The sequence below is a fragment of the Bombus pascuorum genome, chromosome 10 (genome assembly GCF_905332965.1).
Source record: "Bombus pascuorum chromosome 10, iyBomPasc1.1, whole genome shotgun sequence".
NCBI classification, from domain to species: Eukaryota; Metazoa; Arthropoda; class Insecta; order Hymenoptera; family Apidae; genus Bombus; species Bombus pascuorum.
This window is the reverse complement of record NC_083497.1, coordinates 7,200,504-7,223,832: the sequence shown is the minus strand read 5'-3', so window position 1 is coordinate 7,223,832 and position 23,329 is coordinate 7,200,504. Positions and strand designations below refer to the sequence as shown.

Sequence of the window (23,329 nt, the reverse complement as noted above, 5' to 3'; positions counted from 1 at the left end):
AAAAGACGAGGATAGACACCAGTTGGAAGAAAAGCTAATTAAAGTGGCGTATTCGAGGGCGGAAACCCGCAGATCCACGACAAACGCACAGGAAATCCGTCCCTTTAAACATCCCTAATGCCACGATGCATCCACTTCTGAGGATTCACAATTAAGCGCGTCTCTTGACGAGCATCGTCGTGAAACGCTATCAAGCTCGTTACTAATTATCTTCAGCCACGATGTATCAGAGCTCGCGAAGCGGAATGTTGCCAAATGTAACCACCTCACGTCGCCAACTGTAACAACACTTTCACGTTACATAATACATTCGTTTCAAACAAATTGAATAGTCTGACGTAAAGTAGTTAGAGGCAGCCGATACATTTTTCAAGTTTAATTATGACCAGTTCAATTTTAGATTTGCTATTCAGGGAATGATAAGTATAGGAGTTGCTAAAAAGATAAGGAGGATCACATTTTTAAAGAATGAATCACGAACTTTCTCTTTTCTGTCGTTTATTTTTATACATTCTTAACTATAATAGAAACAGTAAATTAATAAACACCTATACGCAATATGAATAAATTACGAGCATAGTGGCAACGGACAAGTAATCGTTAAATACTTCCTTTCATTCTTACAATCAAGGAATAATGTGAGGGATACACCGAATTCATAGGAATTATTTATGAATGACGAGAGATTGGTACTGAAGCGGATATTTATATTGGAATATCAGGAACGAATGAGAAGCAATTCAGAGAATACACGTGGAGATTTGACATGCATAGTGTTACGTGCGCTTTTGGCAGCACGTGGTAAGAATGTATGCTGTGCAAGTGGAATTTTTAGAAATACGATATGATTCAGAAGCGAGAGAAAGTTCTGCATAAATGATTACAGAGTAGAGGAAACTGAGAGCTATCGTTATTAATTCACCAATAAATACAATTGTCGTTATTTCGTTTTGTATTTTCTAATAAAAGCCTGCCAGCAATTCAACGTTCCTACAGTAACAAGCGTGTTCCGTAAAGTTAGAGCTCAATTAAATTGGACTGTGCTCTATCAAAACACATTCTCCTTGGTTTCGTTTATCACGCGAATGAAATACAATCTAGCCAATGAATACAATGAGCCGATCGTATGTTTGCTGTACCTAACCGCAGCGAATTTAACCTGCATTTTAGGCTGAAAGGGAACAGCTTAGCCGCGAAAGCTAGCGCGAATATATTGGCACGTACGAACAGTAAGCAAAGTCTATATTCATTCTCCGTTTCGCCTCGTTTTCCACCCGTACGCTGGCATGTACGTTTCGAATAGTCGTTTCCATGTAGGGAGAGCGAGATACAGACTGGAAGGAGGAAAGCCGTACCAGTCGTTTACGAACTCCCTTTATGGCCAACCACGGATATTACTGAGCACGGTGGCAAGCACGTTACTCTACATACGTAGTTACACGTCGACAGGATCTCCACAGACATCTGCCGACCCGACGGTAGAGCGGGTTTCCAGGATTCGGCGGCAGCGCTTATACTCGACAGGCCCCTTTTACTGGCCACTTTGCACCGACCGCGGTATCTAATATCCTCGGGACAGTGTCCTCGATTTTAAAAAACCCTGTCACGCAACGACCGTAATAAAAGGGACACAGGAGTGGGAAATGGGGAAATTCTGAAAATTGTGCGGAGGGCAAAAAGCGGGGAAAAAGCGTCGTTACCGGGATGTTGGTGAACGTGCAGCCTCTGTGAAACCATGGACAAGTCGATTAAACGATACCTAGCGCGGTCGTGTCCCCACGGGAGATCTTCTCTGGCGACGCGTTTTAAAATTGCACCACGCGCTTCTCTCGTCTCGCTGAACCGCCAGAAAAAATAAGCTACGGTTTATCTTTCGCAAGAATAGCACGTTTCGCGCAGGTTCCTCGACAGAAAAAAGGGAAAAAGGAATTTACCAGTACGGAAGTGTGATTTTTATCGAATGATCGTTCGATGCTGGAAAACGTCATTGAAGTTGCACCGAAGGGTGTAATTCTCGGCGCCAACCCAGGGCGGCTACAAAGAAACTAGCCTTGTAACGTTTCATGTGACGTGATCCCGTTATCTGGCTACTAAGCGGTTCGTTAAACGTCTTTCACGAGCGTCTCGAGTAGATCGTCTTCGAGAACGACCGTACCTATCGTCGCGGTCGTTTACAACCGATTACGTGCCCAATGATCTCGCGTGATTAAACGTCACACGCGAAACTCTTGTAAAGAGGAATAAAAGCAGCGAATAGCAAGTTGAACAGCATTGATACGATCTGCCCGTGTTCATACATAGTTCGATTGTAATGATCGGACGATAGCGGTCAAAGTCCCGATCACGCGGAAAAATGTTGCGACTAAAATATCCTCTACGTCGTAGCGTCGTAGCATCGATCAAACAAATGTTTTGTTTATAGCGGTTAACGTGTAAATTTCCAGTCTATGATCGTTTAAATTTCGAATGGTAAAACAAGAAAAGTTACAAAATCGTATTAACGATTATCATCCTCGCGTGTACAGGAAATTGCAGAAGTTGGCCGTACAGTCTCGCAAACATCTGTCAACGTCGAAACGTGTCTGGATTCCATCGAGCATCAAGTGGCATTCCTTCTTTCCTTTCTATTCATACGTCAGTCGCTCGAAAGAAAAGGAGATTCGGCGGAACTTTAACGGACCAAGAGCCCGTGTACGAAAACTTTCGCAATATTGGTCGAAACATTCCCATCCTTGTATTATTGCCTTCTTGTTCTGTAAACCAGCACCGAAATAGATTCGGTGACCGACCGTATGCGAGATTCGCGTTTTGTATTCAGAAACCGTGTCGTGCAACGTGGCATCCGGCCGCGCTCCTTACCACGTTGTCGAAATACTCTCGATACCTAAACTTGCCCGTTGATGTATCGTTATTGACCTCGTGGAATTGCAAATGATCGTACCTATTCGTCGCTTGCCTACTTTTTCGCGAATTTCACGTCGAAACTAAATGAAAGAAAAAAAGAAAAAACGAGAGAGGAAAGAGAAAAACGATTCCGGTGGAGCGTTTTGCGGTGGAGTTCACCGGCGGGTTGGAATTTATTTTTCTGGGATCGAATTCCCTCGAATAGAGCGAGACAGCGTTAGCGGACAGTTGTTTCTTCGCGAAATTAATTCGAGCCCATGGGATCGTGGTAAAGGGCCGAACAAGCCCGCAGGACGACTATATTTCAAAGCGCTGAAAAGCTGCCGATACAATGGCACAGACGACGTCCAGCCACACCAGTACTTGTCTCTCCTTTGGGCTACTAAATAAATTAGACCCAGTCACGCCCAATTGGAGTTTCGTGTACGATTTTTCATGGAAACCGTGCTACCGCTTAGTGGGATTCATACACGCTACACACTCACATCGGATTCAATCGATGTATTTTTACATGGAGCTACACGTTTCAGTTTTCACGATTTTACACAACTACCGTTTACATAATTGTGTATATGTACGATCTTGGGATCGTATCAAATAAATGGATGTCTAGTTGGTATCTTCGTATTTCTGAGTATTCGTAATACGTATATGTACATATGTATACAGATACGTATACGCGCGTATTTACCACGCGAGCGAACGATATCCGAGGAACGAAAGGAAATGGTCCTACTATCCGCGAGGGATTTGAGAAATACGCGAACGCATACAGAGCGAACTGTTACCGCAAATCCACCGATTGAGCTTTCGCTGAAAGTCTGCTTATGGGGAAGAAGCACAGACAGCCTTCCGTTGACTGAACTATAACGGGAGAAATCTCCTTCGGACTGTTTCACCTCCGGGGCGAATGTAAATTTCGCGTAAACCCTACGGTAACAGGTTCATTTGTACGAGAAACGCCGGACGAGAATAAGCGAATAACCGGGCGAATGAAAATCTTTGCTGCATCTCCTGTGAGAATTTATTACATCGAATGCGCCGCTTCTTTATGCGAATGAAAATTAGAACTGCATGCCGGTTTAATCAAGCTATGACTAATTCAGGAATCATTGGTATCTCTCGTTTTCGTGTTGTTTCTTAATAAATACAAACTCTACGAATTCAATTCTTAACTTGCATTTTTATACATATGCCTCGTACGTATATTCGAAATAAAGATTTATCGTTTTCTCTAGATACCCATCAAGTCCATGTAATCTACGAACAGAATCCGAGTAACAACCTAATTTAAGTCGTTTAAGACCAGGTCGTTCGGTATGTCGTTGGAAAGAAAGATAGGTAAGAATGTAGAATCCAATCAATCATTATCGTTAATCCATCGTCTACGTTCGAGAAGGAGATCGGTTGTTTGCAGGCCTGGCGTGGCTTAAGGATTGCACTAAGGGCTGAGGATGTGCGGTCTGAGTCTTAGAGCAATGGAGGGTGCGGCTGCCTGTAGCATGATCCTCCCTAAGCCGAGGCTAAGAGGCTATTAGTTAGCTCTGCGAGCAGCGACGTAACCCCAAAGACTAACACGGTACTTACACCTTCCTGCTTCGTAGAGATCGCAAGATATTCAACCAACTAGTTCCCATAGTATGTTTGCACATGGAAGGTGAAACTGGCGATATTCGGAGAATAGCGTCGCCGCGCAAGATCAACGATAAGAAATTAATATTATAACAAACTTCACGAGCATCGGTTCCAGTGTTCGCCGCCAAGCAATTAGAGATACAATCAACTGTTCCCGGATTACATGTAAATGAAGTCTCAACGGAAATACTTGCTCAGATTAGATAAATTAATTCAAAGAGAAAGCAAAAAAAAAAAGGAAGAAAAGAAAATCGGAATAGTGATTCGCCGTAATTTCCTTCGCAAGTTTCTTTTTCCGTATCAGGTTCTAAGAAGTCAGTGGATTTTAAAAAAGAAGAGAGTAATCGGATAAAAATTACAGGAATTATTCATACGATTTAGCAAAGAAATCCCTATTTTATTCGTGTTAGTTATAAATTACGTGAAAATGGAATGTATTTTGATAGGATGAATATTATTAGGAGTGGACAAATTATCGAGGAGCTACACATTATGCACAAACCCCGTAGAAGTCCATCGTAAGCATCTAATCTTGCCCTTTGACTCTCCGTAGCGTTTAGCCCATACACCCCTTCGTACATCAGGAAATCTCCACAAAGCCGATTAGTAGTCAGAGCACGTCCGTTATTAGCCATTCGGCCGGATGTGGTCTAAAACTACTAAAATCTGAATCGATCTCAACGATCTAGGACGACCCCCCTTGCTAATTTATAGAGCGTCACAAGCTTTGTAACAGACTGAAAGTTTTTCCTCGGGCAGCTTACCAAATTTTAATGGAATTTTACAAACTAATTAAAGATTCAATTATAAAATAATTAGAAAATTACACGTGTCGTTAAAAAAATGTCTAGTATCATTTCATCATTAAAAAATAATTATCGCTTTATCTACTTATGAATCGTGAAATGGCATAATGCCACAAAGGTGAGACGAGAAAAAGAAGAGTAGAGAAAACGATGAAAATACGAACGAGGCTAAAACCTAGATTAGGTAAAAAAATTTCCCATTATACACATATTCTAGACAATCATAGTAGGCTCGGGTTTCGTAAAAAATAAAGTCCAAATGGCGCAAAATAAATGCCGAAATGGCTAGCTCGCGTGCAACTGCAAATGGATCTGAATTAATTAAATTAATGTTCAACTGTAGCCGGTAGCAATGTCGGGTCATTGGAACCACGATCAAACCCATACACCGTACGAAATGGTATGGTACTCTGGGGATGCGTAGCTACCTCTTTGTTATCCAATTTTATTCTTTTAATCTTTTTCACGGTGCAATTATTTTGTCTCTACCAAAAAATACAGAAGAAAATCTCTCCAATTTTAAATATTTTATGCGTCGCTTTATCGATATTTGGAATAATGTAAAACCATAAAAACTATTCGGTGAACTTCTTTGCCATTGGATGAGTCTGGTTCGTAACGAGGGACAAAAACGAGCGTGAACGAAATCAATAGTTGTTGCTGATTTTCAGCACGTACGACAACAAATTTTCGAGCTTCTCCCCCTTTCGCCCCCGATGTTGCGAATATTTGCAAAAGCACGTTTAGCAAGAATACCAGCGTTGCACCGAGAAACGATGATAAGGGGTGAGAACCGGAGGACGTTAAGTTTAGAAACAAGCACGATCGTAAAAGTTGCAAACTTGAAGCTGCGCTGGTCGACGAAGCGAAAAGCGGACGAGACTGGTACTAAATATGAATCATAAAAGAAGCATAAAGATAATTGTATGCTAATAGGCAGAGCGTATGCGCCACGTCGCCCAGAACAGCTCAACATCTCCCGTTATTACCTACGTAGCTGCGTTATACCACCTACACACACGAATCTTCACTGTTTCTCGCCGTACAATTTCTGTGATACGACGTTGACACGAGCTAATTTCGTGTGATCAAGTTTTGCGAAAGGAGCCATGCGGAAAAAAGAACGTATAACCTGTCATACCTTGCCCCTGTTTCATTTAAGAACCATTCTTTCATCTTTTTATTTTATATTTGCTTCCATCTTCTTCTATAATATTTTTGATGCTGATGATCAAATTCCTTTATGATACACTATTTTTTCCTGCTACTTTCAAATGTATTAAACTTTAATAGATTTTAGGCATCGTTTTAATCTGATTGAACGATCATTTATAGAATAATAGAGAAGGTACTAAAAATAAATCGAGCAAACTGATTTTAATTCAAATTAATTCAATTGTTCGTTCAAATTATTCGAACGATCAATTTCGCTGAAAAGGTCGTTCTCGAAATTGTAGAAAATTTCGATGGAACCGTGCAAACTTCCAAACGAGTTCTCGAATTAATATATCGAAAAAGAGAATCAAGAATTGAATTTATTACTGCGAACAAAATTCTCAACTACCGACGAATAATTTGCTGTCGTCTCTTGAAGTCAAGAGAACAATGAAAAGGTTGAGAATAGAAAGGAATGGATAAACGAGGCAGTGACCGGGAATGTGTGGAGTGTGGTTTTTCACGAGCTCGTGAATTGAGAACCGGAAAATCAAGAAGGATCTTCTTGACCGTGTCGCCGACTTTTACAGTCGATCGTCCCGAGAGCTTTTACGAGCCTTGACGAGAAAGTACCGTCACGATGTGTAAACCATGAGCCTTTTCGACAGCCGGTCGAGCCTTTGAAGCTCTCCTTTTCTTTCGGCGCTGAACCTAAAGGAATGGAAAATGGAGCAGCCAAGGACAGCCTTGACAATATTCCTTTCAAAGCTCGAGAGTAGCTTTTAAACAAGCTAACTCGAATATTTTCAAGCGGTTGAATGTCAGCCTCCAAGATTTATTTGATAATACTATTGTCATAAAATGAAACAAAATACTGAACGAATAAGTGATATTGTTCGTTAGACAGAATTTAACGATGCAAGTTTTAGAATGAATTTGATAGAGATACTAAGCACTTATACAGAGTACAAGAACAATAACAGTTAGATAACAAGCGTCCCTTTGTCCCACCGCAAACGATCCAGAATAAGGAAGGTACCTAATCGAATTTTGCAAAACTTGTTATGAACTGATTTGCCACGGTGCTTCCTTTGAAGGTGCACTCGCTTGCAAAATACCGAAGTGAGAACCGCACAGACAATTAAAGATGAACAATGCAACGCGGTACAGTCACTGATGTTCTCGAAGCTATGCCCGAGCTGAAGGTTCGGTCACCTGTACTTCCTCTCCGATTTACTGGCCGGAGAACCCTCCAAATTCCCGGGCTTAAGTTTCCGGCTGCAATTTTGTGTTCCGGCCGGAGTGGCACGAAGACAGGCACGACCGACTATAATAAAAGTAAGGTAAAGGGAAAACTGCCACTTTGTCCTCAAAGCGTGGAGCGCGACGTCACGTGCAACCAATAGCCACAGGCAAGCTTTATAGGAACAAACGAGGCCACTTTAATTTACGAAACTTGCTCGACATGCACGTCCAGGGGACATTGATTTACTAACGTACCAGAGACTAAGCGAAGTGATTCGACAGGAAAACCGAACAGACATCGGAGGATCGTGTGCGTGAGCTACCTACAAAGGATACTAGCGGCTCTGTGATCGGAAGCTGTCAATATTTGTCTATGTCCGGTAACCGAGTAGCGAGCGATGAACCGTAACGTCATCAATTATCTCTTACATACCACTGGTCAAGCCTGATGTCAAATTTCGTCTGTTTCCTGCCCCATGCACGATGCCACGATTGCAGACCTCACGTGCCACTATCCACCCTCTTTCCCTTCCCTCATTCTCTTTCTCTCTATCCCACCTATTCGCTCTCCATTGTCCCTCTTTCTACTTACCTAGAGAGTTGGCCAGCCAGATTTGAGTAAACCGATGGAAATTGTCTCTAGACCGCCGAGAACAATAATGACCCGGTCGAAATTCCGCTTCGCTGGAAATTGCTCGGGCGGAATGTCGAGACCAGTCCTCCATCGTTGAATCGATACTTGGCCCGTATTATACGAGTGTGTTTCGTTCTCGACGCGTGGTAGCACTCGCTGACTCGCGCGAATATTCCCTCAGGGAAATCGGAGGAGGACAGGGACGTCGAGTAGAGATATCAGGTATTTCGTGGTGTACGATTTCAAATGATACGAGTATCGACGAACCACCTGGGACAACGTTTTCCAAAGATGGACCTGGATTTTCTTATTTCTTTCCGTATCGCGAGTGACCGCTACAAACTGGCTAAAACAGAGACAGCTTACGTGTTCTTATAGTCATTTGCTGTTGAATTTATTCATCATTATTATAATTGAATTTATTCATTATTGTAATAATAAATTGTAACAACGATAGGAAGCAATGTAATATACCTGTTGCTTTGAAAATATATATATTTCAGCTTTTGAATTCTCCAATTCAACTATTAGAGTAGACGAACTTAAGTTCTGCTTTAGATCCTGATCAATTGACATGAGTTATCTGTGCACTAAATGTTACGCGATGTGTATCTAGCTTGTTGCGTCTTCTTCTGATTTATGTTGCGCTTTATTTACTAAATTAACTACTACTGCAATTGTACAAGCCTCATATTTATGCAAATGATTAATTACATTAATATGATATTTTGTAGCATTTATAGGAAAGATATGTTGCTCATACTACGATGTAATACGACAAAATTAAGTTTGAACACTTATAAGATCGAAGACACGTTTGAAGGTACAACCGCCTCAGACAACGTTTGACGTTGTTTTAAAGAATTCTGCAGGGTTAATACTCAAACAAATATAAAGCTAGAGAAATAAGCGTTTAGTGAAATATTCAAATAGTCTTATAGACAACACGTACATAAGATATACTTGTTGTCTATAAAATACGTTACTGTTATATTTCCAATTACTTTCTCGTTAACAAGTTGCTTTCAACAGATTTTCTGCAAAAACGAACCCTTTTAGTATTGAATCGTGATATTGTTAGCTATCTTTTTTTCATGAACTACCGCAGCCACATCTCTTTTACTAAAGCGACTTCTGCGGAACGATTGACAGTAAAAAATGTTTCTTTTTTATTTCTATATAAATTAGAAAACTAACGTTATTTTGTACTTTCACCGATGACCTTGTTTGCTACGCTTGTATTTCTTTATTCGAAAATTATCAAGTCTCTCTCTCTACGCTCCAAAAGATATATTATATCCATATGAAAAATCCATTTATATAATTTGGTATTTATACGTTTGATAAAATAGTCTTCTAACTGATAACGATTCAATAGATTAACTCATCAATCTTATTGGCTGTACAGTTATTAGGCAGCAATATAGAAATTGCTAATTCCGTCCCTCTCTTGTATACTTTTGGAAATAGCACCGAAACTATAGTGTATAGGGAATTGTTTCTCATCGAATCGTTTTATTTCATTTACAATCGTTCCATCGAAGATCTACATGGCGTTAGTTAAAGAGATTGAAGCTAGCGTGATATATTAGCTATAACTTTGGTATCGATTGTGACGGAGGTGGCACTGTCAAATTCTGAAACTCATCGAACGATTTCTTCGCTACGCTTTGAAAATCTTCCATGCCCTGTTTCGTAATATTCGTGATGTCATCGAATTGCCGACGCGTTTGATTGAGCAAGTCGTCTGTCGATTTCGCGGCAGAGGACGCGATATCTTTCACTTCTGATTGAAGTTTCTCGATGACCCATTCCACAGCTTGCCGTCCCTGAAATGGAATCAAGCGAAGACACATTGTTACCGTGCAAAAATTAACCAGTTTGCACCTGTGTATCGCGACTTCAGCATAATTAGCAAACTCTTAAGAAATTTTTGCACATGAAGAGACCTGTAAATATCTATCGAATAAATCGATTCGTTCTAAATTTAAAGTGCATAAAGATTCTATAAACAGCTCGAACTTGTACTGTCGTTCAAACAAAACTAAATTGATATACTGTGTGAAACTTTGTTAAACAATTAAATTCAAAGCTACTATAAAAGATAGAAGTATTAACTAACCTTATTCGCGTTTTGTTCGATCGTTAGTGTCAGTAACCTTTCTAGATGGTCTATGAGCGGCACCCCTTGGATAGAAATTACTGCCTGTTGTGTTAAAAGCGTTGTCTCCGGATTCTCTGGATGTGGTGAATACGTGACTACTTCACCGACCGAAACGTGCTTCCCCAAGCTTATCTGCAAGCAAAAGAAAATAATGCAAACTGCACATAGAACAATTTCTCGCAATTCTTGTCATTAGATGCTGAAAGTCTCTTATTTCAGTTACGTGTTCTTGTATCCATCGCGTGTTGCACAACTCGCGGGGTTAACAACCTTCAGATAGATGGTTAGCCAACATTATCGAGATAAAAGGTTTCCACGAAAGTGACGCGGTGCCATGAATAATCGATGCCACGAAATAAAGGCTGGCAACGGGTTCGTGATGGCCCTTGTGACTGAACAAAATCGATGTTCCGTTGACCATTTAACCGACGTTGCATTTCGGAGTCGTTTAAAGATTCGTTATCCCATTCACTGATCGTTAAATAAAACATTCGTGCGCGTTTTAGAATTATTCAAAAGACATCGGGTTCTCCATTCTTTCCTTTCACGTTGCAAACGTAATGGAACGTACACATGCACAAATGATAGTACAGATGTAAAATAAATGGTCACGATTTCACGGTGCCCGTGTGTATCGTTTAACAACATATATAGGGGATGTAACTATATCACGGGGTTTCTACGAAACCGATAAAGAACCAAAGTACAAACGTCTAATGGTCTGCTTTTACATTGGAAAAATTGTTATTACTTATGCTCTATTATGTTATTACATATGAAAAGAGCCTGCAAAAACTTCCATACTAAGTAATCATAACGTTCGAATACAAGAGTCAAAACAAGAGTACGTCTGGCAAAGAATCGTAATCAAAGACGAGCCCAATGAGATATTCGCGTGTTCTACGTTCCTCGAGTTCACGAGTACGTGCCGACAATGAACACGTCTGAACGGTAACGACAATGATACGCCCACCACTTCGAAAATTACATCATTATGAGCTCCATACGACTCGTTCGCAGCAGTGCAGCTTGAAGCACTGTGGCCGCGGAGCTGGAACAATTGAATCGCGGGGGTGCAATACGTTTCACGGGGGAATTAACGCCCGCGGCACATTGTGGATCCACGCTGATCGAGATAGAGAGACGCGGTTCTCTATACCCTCCGCCATATTGGCAATCAGTGAAGTCGACTGTGTTACATCGCGCCCAACTATCCAGCCACCGTACGCTTCGTAGTCCCTCCAACCCCCAATCTTGCGCTGCCATCGCCCCCGTACAATTGCAAGAGGTCAAAAAATTAACGCCCCGCTTCAACTAGCGTTTCATCAATTACGCGGATCGAGGTTTAGGGAAAATGCGAATGGTTTAATTCGTCAGCCATCGGGGAATCGTTATTGAGACGCGTTCAACGCTGTCGAATACAGTTCTTTGTTCTCGCCATCGATAGAACCTCTATTGACGTTACACAGTGTGTGTTATACACATCTACTTCTATCTCTCTCGTTTTGCTCTCTTTTTACCCTGCTCGTTATTTACTCGAAAATACGGACGATTGTATAATAAAAGAAGTAAATATCGAAAACGATTTTTCCCTTTAATCCTGATAAAAGTTACTTGGCAGAAGCTCGGTTCACTCGAGGGAATTTTTCCAAGTCTTGCACGCGGAACTGCGATTTTTATGCAGGTTGAGAGTAATTTTCTCGCAGAAACTACGAGAACGGTGTAAATAGAATTCTTTTCAGTGGAGATAATTAGCACTTCGCGTCTCTCTTATTATTTAAACGTTTCAAGAACATTGGTTCGGAGATTCTGCTCGGTGTATGGGAAATAAAGAAAGACGAAGAAAAAGAAGACGAGGAGACTATAATTGGAAGGACGGATGGTTTCATTGTAGCTTCCGTAACAAGCGACTCTGAACGTGATAAAGGCGTGTTTTTGAGCGCGGTAACGAGAGCATGCTTCCTACCTTTACGCGAACTGAAATCATCGTGATTAGACGTCAAATAAAAAATCTTTTGTTTCTCTTATTTGCTCATTCAAGATCCAAGATCTCAACGTTCTTGCATAACCTAACATGCGTAATAAATTTATAATCTTCATCGAAATCGTGTAGTAGCTTCTTCGTAATCGTACCCTTAATAAGTTCCATTTGAAATATAAATTTCTGGGAAAAATGAAAATCCACTTTGAGCTCAACCTACTCTCGGGAATACCTTCGAAACATCGACTCTTTCTTCAACGTCACAACAAATCCCTTTTCCACAGGGAGACATCGGAAGAATAACTTTGCCAGAGAGATATTCACCCCTCTCTTCTGCCACAACGTAATCATCTTTCGTTGTGTATCATCAGTGGCCCAACGAAAAGCGTCAGAAGAGTGATGCGTTAGTATCGTTGCGAAAAAAATAGAAATAAAAATAAAGAAAAAAAAGAACGCGTGGAAAAGGTAAACGCCTGGCGCGCAATTTAATCCTATCAAGCGGACGATCGATCCCTCTTCCGGTCCTGGCGTCAACGACGAAGTAATTAATTTTCACTTTTTTTCGGCTAGGCTGTAGAGAGTACGAAAAGCGTACATCGTCGATCCTGTCTCCCCTACCCCGCGTCCGATCTAGTGCATCGGTTAATTGAAATTTTTTTCATCAGCCGCGCGTCGAAACCGATGTTTGCCAATCCCTCGGTCTCCGCAGCAAGCACGGCGTTTGCTTTTCATTTACCGCAGCGTTGCGGTATGGTCACGTTTAGTAGCGCAGTTAGGGTGAAAGTCGTTAACTAAAATCAAGACCGCGGTAAAAGAAAGGAATACACATCCGAGGCACGTGAAGCCGCAAAATTTAACGTAATCCTAATCACACCGAGCCTTCTAGCTTCTTATTAAATAACTTTTTTAAGTCTCTTGAGTTGCTTGAATCCTTTTAACCTAGAATCGAAAGAAACAAGGTAACGCCTCTCTAGGAAAAGTAAAGATTTCGCGAAAGAAGTAAACTCGTACAGGATGTTAAATGAATTGAAAAAGTTCCAAGCCTATCAATCTTTTATTCCATTTCTGATTTTCACTGAGATTACCAATCCGTACAAAGTAACAGAATTAAACTTTCTTAATAAGGAAAACGTGTGGAAGTTTTGAGAAAAGATCTAATCGCGGTTATAGAAGAAGAGTGTAAACTATCGTACAAACGCATCCAATCAAGAATTCCCGTGATTCCGTTTCATCCTTCGTCGATATAACGAGGAGAGAACGAAACGGTAGACCAAGCTCTGTGAAGGGTCGTTGTGCGGGCTAAAGGACGTTCTTCAATGCGCACTCGCGAGTAATTAGCATCGCCGCATAATTGAGAGGACTTTACGGATCTAGCTGCAAGCAGCATTATTCGAGCCGTGGTATGCTCCCAATTCGACCGTACCATTCGATGCCTCGAGAGGGTGCCATGGCCGGAAGCTCAAATCTAGCAGGACACAACGTCGGAAACTGAATCGACCTCCAATAGAGTTTGGGCCTCGGGCTTTCTCTTGCGCACGATAATCGCAGATTTCAGCGGATTTTGGGGAGGTTCGGAACCGTGTGCTGACAAATCCGTATTAGATCGTGTAAACGGGAGCTTCCAGTCATCTGCTTCTGCAGTCGAATGGATACGCGTGGTTTCCTTGCACATTCGATTCAATTACTTGTTTCCATGTATATGTACATTTCTGAACAAACAGAGCCGCATTCCTAACCCGAATCGATACTCTCTGTGACCATTTTGATTCATACTCGTGAAATATTCGAAAAGGCATGAGCGCAGACACGTATGTATCTTCCAGTGAGATTTTTACGCGTGACAAACTACCCGTGAAAATGCGTACGCGATACGCAACCAAACATTTTCACCCTCAACGTTAGCGCATCTGCTGTCGCGAGATCATTAATATCCATTCTGTGAAACTTTCCCAACGAGTCTGGTGGATCAGCTCGGCGGGAAACATTTCGATGGGAGCGTCGCGTGACAACACACAGTCGACAAGGGTTCAGAGGGATCAACGGGGTTTCAACCCGAAGCATGTACACGAGCATCGTACAACGCGCGAATCCCGCTAGTCTGAAGTTACCATTTTTCATTAAACTGGCCCACCGTCTCCGTGACTCCATATTTCAATCGATTCAAAAAATGCTGCCGCTGCCTGCTGCTATGTCCGTATAAAAATACGTAAATGCCATGGCGGCAGACTAGTACGCGTTCTAGGAACACGTACCCTTCACGGCGCACATTCAGCCACGTACAATTTGTTGTTTTTATGATTTAGAGAGCCGCGAGTATAATAATTCAGTCGGTGGCACATTCAGTCAGCATCGTGCACCACCACCCAAATGCAACCCCCTCGAGATCTCCATCAGCAGAGTCCACGGGGAGTCCCCGAACACGACTAGGATACATCACCGATATACGCGTCTGTTATTAATTCTCGTCCAATGCCATCCCCCTCGGTCCCTACTACCTAGTTATATACTTCTATCTCTACCGTGTCTTGGGTTTTCGCAGTCGCACGCACGGAAATTCGTGGCAGGACGAAGGAAGGATCGTTAGAGAGAATACACGAGTCGTCGCTGGTAAAATATTGTTCCGATTTACTTTGTGTCTGGCAACGTATTGCGGTAGACGCGCGAGAACGGAAATTCGATTGATCTATTACCGTTTACTTTTCTACGATTTCGAATATGTAGAATTTATCGGGTCGTTTGTAACGCTTTCGCGAATCCACTCAAATATTTTTTCTTTCCACAGGTATCATTATGTTTTGATCAACTTCTACTGGTTCAATTTCCCGTATATCTCTTTTGACTAGCGACTCAAGGAAATCGTGCCACATAGAAAATACGATATATATGAATCGATAGAGTTTGTCATACCTAAACTTTGTTAAAAGCTAATCAGATACGCAGGGATAATTGAAAGAACTCTCTTTAAAAAATTAGTTAGTGCAGATTTATAATGAAGCTGACGCACGAACAAAGTATGTATATACTCACTTTATTATTACCGTTTTTTACTATATTATTTGTATAATTATTATATATTTATTATTATTGTTAAGGTTATTCGGTGTATGTGGAATTAAAGAAATGCGTGGGTAAATTGTAAGGTATTGTAAGTATATATATTGTGAATAATAAAGTACAAAATGCGAAATACAATGTAAGCTGATCCAGATCCTCTCGCTAGAAACGTTACCCTGAGACTAAAAGAACCGCCGAAACCAACGTCGCACGTGTACCGCTTATGGTCTGTCATCGACGCATTCTTTTGTCTACGCGCTATCGATGACCTTGGCGCTTGAGAAACCGAAGACCAGATGTAGAGTTTTCTCAGAAGTGGCGATCACTTCAACAATTATTATTGTATATTTATATTACGCTTTGATTAAGATTTGCCGTGCGACACGAGTCTAATAAAAAATATTACTACTAGCATCGCCATCGGCTATATCAATGCACACAACAGCTGCAAAACATTTACGCAGACGTCATCGAGGTTGAAAGTCAGGCGCGCCATGCAACACGTTTTAAATAATAACACGATTAACTTAACGCGATCAAGCGTCATATGTTGCACGGGTGCAGTGTGTCCGTTTGATAATCCGATAATATCATCCATCCACCTGCACCACCGGGAGAATGTTTCATCGTTTTTTCTGCCGATCGGTTGTATTCATTGCAACGTGATTCCCCAGACGCTAACGCAGGCATTGTTTTAGATTAACGCGACTCTACAACGTCACAATATTTACAGTTCCGCTACTTCACGATCCCCACTAGAGTATCGGAACAACAATCCCCACCAAAGTATCGGAACAACAATCCCCACCAGAGTATCGGAACAACGATCCGACATCCAGTATCTCTTCAGAAGATCCATCTCTCTGCATATATCCCTGAATCCATGATCAACTCCAAAATATGCAACGACCGACCAGTAGTCTGACCAGTACATACCAGCAACACTAGAGAGACTCAAGCCCATTATGTTCAGCTTGAACTCGATGCATATGCGCCAGATGCATTTAGGTTCAACGATACGATGCCGCATTACGTTCCAAACGGCGGCACGATACGTATGCATCTCGTGTAACGTATGCAGCACGGCCTGCTGAGAGGGGGTAAATTGCTAAAAGATATCTCCCCCTTGGGATTCGACGGGGATAGGTTATAACCTGGCCCGGACTCTGCTCGAGCTTATGTGGAATACATTGCCTCTGGTACGCTTCTCTACAATGTTCGTTTGTCCGCGTGGTGCGTACGCCCTTCAATATTAGAGAGAACGTGGCTCAGTACGCGTGCGAGGATGCGAACGTATCAACAGCGTGCTCGCGCTTATACTCACCAAACAGGCCGAGCATAGAGAAAGCGTTGACATCCCGCCGGGAATTGTTCAATTTTAGTTAAAGTTCATCTCTAGCCCTCAGCGTGCAGAAAACGCGGAAACGCGTCCCCGTAGATTACGCAAACGTGGGACGATCAGCGAGGAAATATCACACGACGCTTCCTACTGCTGTCTCACCTTAATTAGAAAGACGACAGCGGGAAAGAGGACGTCAAGGGTTGTGAACGTGGATACCAGTGTCCTGTGTACTCTGTACAAGACGAACGACCCGCGTGACGAGGAAATTCCACGTTTGTACCATTACTGGCAGCGCTATTTTATTGTGCATTGATGTATCGCATTAATCCATGAGTTCGTGTGCATTTCCTTTAGTAACAGTACAATCAAAAATTAACCAGCATGCACTCGAATGTGTCTGATCACGAATGGGTCGTTCTACTTCCCAAGATACGTCCATGTTTTTTATATACTCTTGCACGGTTTCCTTTATATTCACTTTTATATTACACTTTTATATTCGTTTGTATGATGTTTAACAGTGACATATTTTATCCGGAATCTCTAGAATTACTTCTGGGAATTCATTGCAGCGGTACTGCATAATATAAGTTCCATTTTTTTTAATTTATTACCTCCGGTCACTATACAATGACGCTTCGAAATGTGTTCTGCTTTTAAATAATTAACCGTATTAAAGAAACCAAGCTACGCATAATGTATCCAAACATGCTATTTAGGCAATGAGCACGTATTGCGAGATCCGTGTTGTATCTCGTTTCACGATAGCTCCGTTTACGCTTTATACTTGATGTATAATGGCAAACAGTAGAGTTACATATAAAACAGCTGATAAATGGGCAGCTAGTAGCTGCGCTCAGTGTTTCGCTGTTAATATTTACGTAACAAGTCAGCCGCGAATTTGCACATGCTTCAGTTCATATTTTAGTAAAATTTTCTAACGCAGATATTACCGAATTCAAAATGCTTTTTGCCGCATGCGCTTCTTTCCAAAGAGAATCCCGATACTTCACGCATGGAAAACAAACACGTTTTTTTGCGCGCCAGTAAAAGCATCTCCGTGTACAAATTTGTGCACGTCTAAATACCCGATACTACGGCTTGTTCGTGTATCAAGACTCGATAAGTAAAAACGATCGACACGACGGCAACTCCTTGTAGATGGAAAGGTTGCACTTTTTGTACAGAGCCATCTGCGGATCGTTCATCATACCTGTAATGCATCTAGCCGCCCAGTTCTCCTTTTTTCCTTTTTTTGACCGAGGATCGAAAGAGGAAGCGAGCGAACGATCTTCGACGCGTAGCAAGAGAGCAATGCTTCGGTTCCCTTTCCTTCGCCGTTTTCCGCCCTGTCTTCCTAAAACCCTCCTGGCACGTCCCTCCGAAGAGACCACGAAGCTATGCAACTCCCGGTAATGCGCGCATCAATAACCTATCATATCCAACCTTCTAGATGCGATGCGATGCGATGCGATGCTATACGCCCAGACTCTACGATGTGCCGATCTTTTCGTGCTTGTAACTCGAGTAAATGTATCTACTACTCGAACTAGAAGCTCTACACGTCCATAATTTTCACGGCTGTAAATATTTCCATGAAAAAGAACAGGAAGACCGATGGTGACACTTTTGTTTGTAGTTATTTTTCAAAATATAAAATTACTCACGTATGTCAACATGTTTTTCAATTATACCGTGTATTACAAGTATACACGATGAGCATGGGTCGTCGAAAAAAACCGAGTGTAATGCTACAGATGAAATTCCACCAACCTATTTTCCAATTATTCTTGCTGATCTCGACTCGAATGGAATTGAGAATATATTGATTGTTCGATTACACAGGCACACGAGCAGCACGTGTGTATGCATTGCACTTCGTTCATCAAATTTATTTTCACTGCTCAAATGAATTGCTAATGCAAGTACGAAAAAGAAGTAACTATATCGATGGCGTGAAACATAAAATGCTCGAATACCAACGTGTGCATGTTTAATATTAAAGAAGCATCCGTTCTTTCGCAGGCTTTATCGTCGAATTATTCGTTTCAATTAGATCGATACGAATATAATACGATTCAACGATCCGATACGAAGCAACATTTGCACCTTCGATATCGATTTATTCATCCTCCATTTATCTCGTTTCACGAAGATAAATTACAAATGCGGTCAGAGCACTTTGTCGAGTAATATGTGAGTAATAAAGAGCAAATGTAATGAAATCTCCGTAAAAGCATGCTTCATAGGAGTTCTCGTTCGACTGATTAAACATTATACACGATATTTCGATTAACGATATGAATTAAGTGGAAACGAGCTGTGGAACTATTTCTGCATATCAGGATAACTTGTTAACGGAGCGTTAATGTGAAGTATCGTCCTAATGTAATCGTGAATCTCTCAAAGCATTTCACTAATTGAAAAATTGTTTGATAATTAACATTATATTAAAGTAATCTAAATAAATAATACAGAATTATTAATCAACTTACGTTTACCGTTCGGACTACCATTTCTTTAGATTCTGGATTTACTTCGCTCCATTCGCTGGCATAGTATGGACCTTGATGACCGAAGAACTGCAACATGAACAAGCAAAATTCTTTTTCACAAAGATTCATTCAAAGAGTACAAACTGCAAGCGAAAATAATATCAATATACATGAAGCATTTGCTGATTCAATTATCTATAAAATGAGAGGAATTTCTGTCAAAGGTGCAGCATGTTCGTATAACAACAAGATATGAATTTATTAAATCTTTCAATGTTATATAATATATAACAACGATACGACAAATTAGAGTAATTTAATTTTATCAATAAAAGTACAACATCTACGTCACTATATATTTACATTTATATTAAAGCATATTAAATTAATTTAAAAGCAAGTTCATAAGTCTACCCGTATTTATGACTTATTGTTCGCTTCTAATTAATTATGTTCCTCTGATTAATTATACTTTAATTGCGCGACCCAGTCAATTATTACAACGTCCATAAAGTCATCCCCGCATCGGTTAATGTTCGAATATAAAACGAAACTTGTTATTTGAGTACATCTGTTAATTAGTCAAAAATTTTCGTCGATGCAGCAGCAGCAGGCTCAACGAATTCGTTCTCCTGGTGGAAGAGAAAGGGAAAAACTAAAAGAAAAACAAGGAGGAGGTAGCTAACTCAAGTTGAAACGAGGCTTTGCACTTTCCCTTCCGTCAAGTAATTTCAAGAGTGCCTAAACGTGAAGGCGATACCTTTCTCCCTCTTTTCTATCTTTTCGTTCCACCTACTATGTATTCGTTATATACAAAACTGTGATTCGAGGCATTCGAGCGAGAGCGCCAGCACAACAGGATGGCTTTGCGAAATGGCCAAGCTTATAGAAAATCCTGCGAAAGGAAGCAATTCGCCGAGCCGAAAAGGATTCGAAGCTGGGATCTCCCGTTGGCTGAAGAAGAAACAGGGCTGAGAGGAGAGGTTCTAAGAGAGGCCAGTCTATATTCCAAAACGCAGGCGTCTAGCTGGATGATTGCCAAAGAGCGTAACATTGGTGGAAGCGCTCATTATGAAAGTTGATACGGTGTCGTTGTTTTGTAATTCCCTCTAGTCTCGAACCCGAGTCCACCCCGCATCTTCTTCTTGCTCGACGTTGTCGAAAGTTCCGAATTTCCTGCTAGCTACTGCCGTTGTTTGTATAGATTGCTTGATCAAACGGCACGAAACTGTTTTGCCTATAAACTGTTATCCAACAAAGAAGGAATACATAACACCCCGTGTAGATTGATTTCTTACGATATCCAAACTTCGTGATAAACTCCACTGTTGGGTACATGTATATGATATTTTAGGCTTAGTTTAGAGTAAGACTGTAATGTATGAAAAGTACTTACTGAACAAGTGAATATAGAATAGGAGAAGAACGACTATAATTGTCTATCTAACATTTTGCATGTTCTATGTCTAATACATTGATATAATGTATTAATTTAATATTACGGTTTGCCAACAAGTTCATAAGCTATATAATTTCTGGAAAAAGGATCAGTCTGGCATTAACTTGGACGCTTCTGGTATGTCAAGATCTCTGTTACTAAGCCAATTATGTAGCAGATATATGTTATCTAATTGAGGGTTAACCGATGTCTGATTATAGAAATAAATAATCTATTTAGGAAGTAGGAACAACGTAACGAAGACCTTGCACGCGCCAAATGTAAATCTATGCTACATTTAAGTAAAGAAAATCATTAATTACGTAAGTATAAACGTATCTTGCTAACTTGCACCGAGGGGCATTTTGCCAATCCTTTTTACGTATTACGAGCGTAATTACTCGTATCGATGTATTCATACTATATCATAAATGCAATTATAAATAAATCTCTTTGATATTTAAAATTTCCAAAGTAAGTTAGCACGATAATTCTTCTCGGCTGAGACAGGAAGAGAGATGAAAAGGTCGATTTCGATAAACATCAACGATGCATGAATAATTTGTATATAACATATCTATGACGACGCTCGCTGCTGAAAATCGATAAGCTAAGCCGTTTCTAAATTTTCCTTAGCCAGTAAAATTAACTGAAATATGAACAATGTTAATCGACGCTAGCGCTTACGTGGTGACTGTAAGAATCAAAACTGACATAATGGAAGATTTTAGAATCTTGACGCAAATGGGATTTTGCAGAAACTATTAACTAGATATACATCGCAAGTAAAATAATTATACTTCCTGATACAGAATAATTGAAACAAACAAACATTCTCTAACACATGAATTACTGTCATGCATTGCAAAATGAGAATTTAAACTTTAATTTTAAATATTCAAAAACCTCTATCTTTTTATGTGAAATAATACTCAGTATTTCAAAATAAAACGATATCAAATAAAAATAAAAGATCTAATCAATGGTATAATATAATATAAACTGAAATAATTTAATAATATAACACATCATAATACATTGTAATAATATGATTGTCTCTAACTTGAAATATTCATGAATCTAAAGATTTAGTACTTAAAGGAAGAAGAAAGCTTATGAATAACCTTTGTACAAACATGACTTCATTAGAGAGGTTATGTTCAATACGACATGAAATGAATCACTTTAATAATTATCATTTACGATACTTACTGGTAATATCCATCTAGGAAAACGCCATTGAGTGGTGACCAACCTATGAGAATAGAGAACACCGTCCTTGACTTCTCTGTCGATGACATCTGTCCCCAAAACTGATGGATTTAAAGGATTTGGATACTTCCTGCATGCTGCTTTCACAACGGTTTCCCATGGATGACTTCAATCATAAAGCAAATTGAAATTTTCTGTCATATAATTTTTTTTCTAACAGGAGCATATCACAAAGCATTTCTATATTCTACTTTTGATAGTTACAAATGAGAAAACATTTACAAAGAAAACTCACTCAAAAGTATGGTGTGACGTCCACAACTTCATGTTTATAGAATTTTTCAATATAACGTATGGTTAAGACTATAATTTAAATTGTTAATAATCACACGAAAACATTACTCTCTAGTACTACAAGGTTCGTCTACCAATTTCAAAACCTAATGTAATATAATATAAAAGACAGTACGAAAGGTCTCTACTTCCAATCTTTTATTGTATATTGATCCACTAAGAGTTGGTATACCTGCTTCTAGCAACCAATGAGCTTGTCTCCAGTTCAATCTGATTGGTCTATCACAACGCGTTGCTTTCTATTAATTCAAAAATATTAGCTAATCAAATCACGTTTAATTTAGTCATAAAAAGTTTCCATTACTAATTTTAGTTAAACAGTCGAAGTAGTTCGGAATTTTAATATTTATTTGTATTTTGTATAAATAGATTGTGTAAGCATTTAACAAATCAAAGGAAGACGGTGAGTGGCATTGTTGCAGAATATAATTTGGGAAGAACAACGGTTAATATATGTACTTTCTTCAAAAGAATAACTATTGAAGAATGTAATATTACTTGCAATATTTTCACAACCAATGAGGTTTTCCCTAATTCAATCTGATTGGCTATTCTTCTTGCAAATTTTTCAATTAAATCTGATTGGTCTATCGTTAGGCGGTACTTTCTATTAATTTGAAAACGTTCGGACATGGAAGTCACATTGAATTACATCCGAAAATCTTCTCGTTAAAACAGTGAATTATAACTTTTTATACTGTCAAGATTATTGCTTCTGTTTACTTTTTACTTCTTTGTTACTTTAAGTCAGTAAATAATTTCAATAGGTTTTTGGTTTTGATATTTAATTGTACTTTCTCATATAATCATTTCGTAATGTTGGCGTTGGTAGCAAGGTAAGTCGTAACTCTTCTTCATTGTTATTAATTGTTATTCAAATTTTAGTAGTAGTTTATGCGACTTTGTGATT

At 40.0% G+C, this 23,329-nt stretch overlaps 1 protein-coding gene across 1 annotated transcript; it reads right to left on the bottom strand.

Annotated features, from left to right (window-relative positions):
* Positions 1 to 8,741: 8,741 nt before the first annotated feature.
* LOC132911343 (protein slowmo) lies at positions 8,742 to 22,571 on the bottom strand. The gene is made up of 5 exons (XM_060967962.1): positions 22,361 to 22,571; positions 22,066 to 22,231; positions 19,416 to 19,502; positions 10,502 to 10,675; positions 8,742 to 10,208 (listed from the first exon to the last, which is right to left on the bottom strand). The coding sequence occupies exons 1-5, from the start codon at positions 22,390 to 22,392 to the stop codon at positions 9,972 to 9,974; spliced, it is 696 nt and encodes a 231-aa protein (XP_060823945.1). The 5' UTR covers positions 22,393 to 22,571; the 3' UTR covers positions 8,742 to 9,971.
* Between the last annotated feature and the right edge of the window lie 758 nt (positions 22,572 to 23,329).

Coding starts and splice junctions, on each gene's coding strand:
- LOC132911343 (XM_060967962.1), bottom strand. CDS start 22,392: ATGAAGTTGTGGACGTCACACCATACTTTTGA. Junction 19,503..22,065: donor TTCCTAGATGGATATTACCA/GTAAGTATCGTA, acceptor TTCATGTTGCAG/TTCTTCGGTCATCAAGGTCC. Junction 10,676..19,415: donor TGGTAGTCCGAACGGTAAAC/GTAAGTTGATTA, acceptor TTTTGCTTGCAG/ATAAGCTTGGGGAAGCACGT.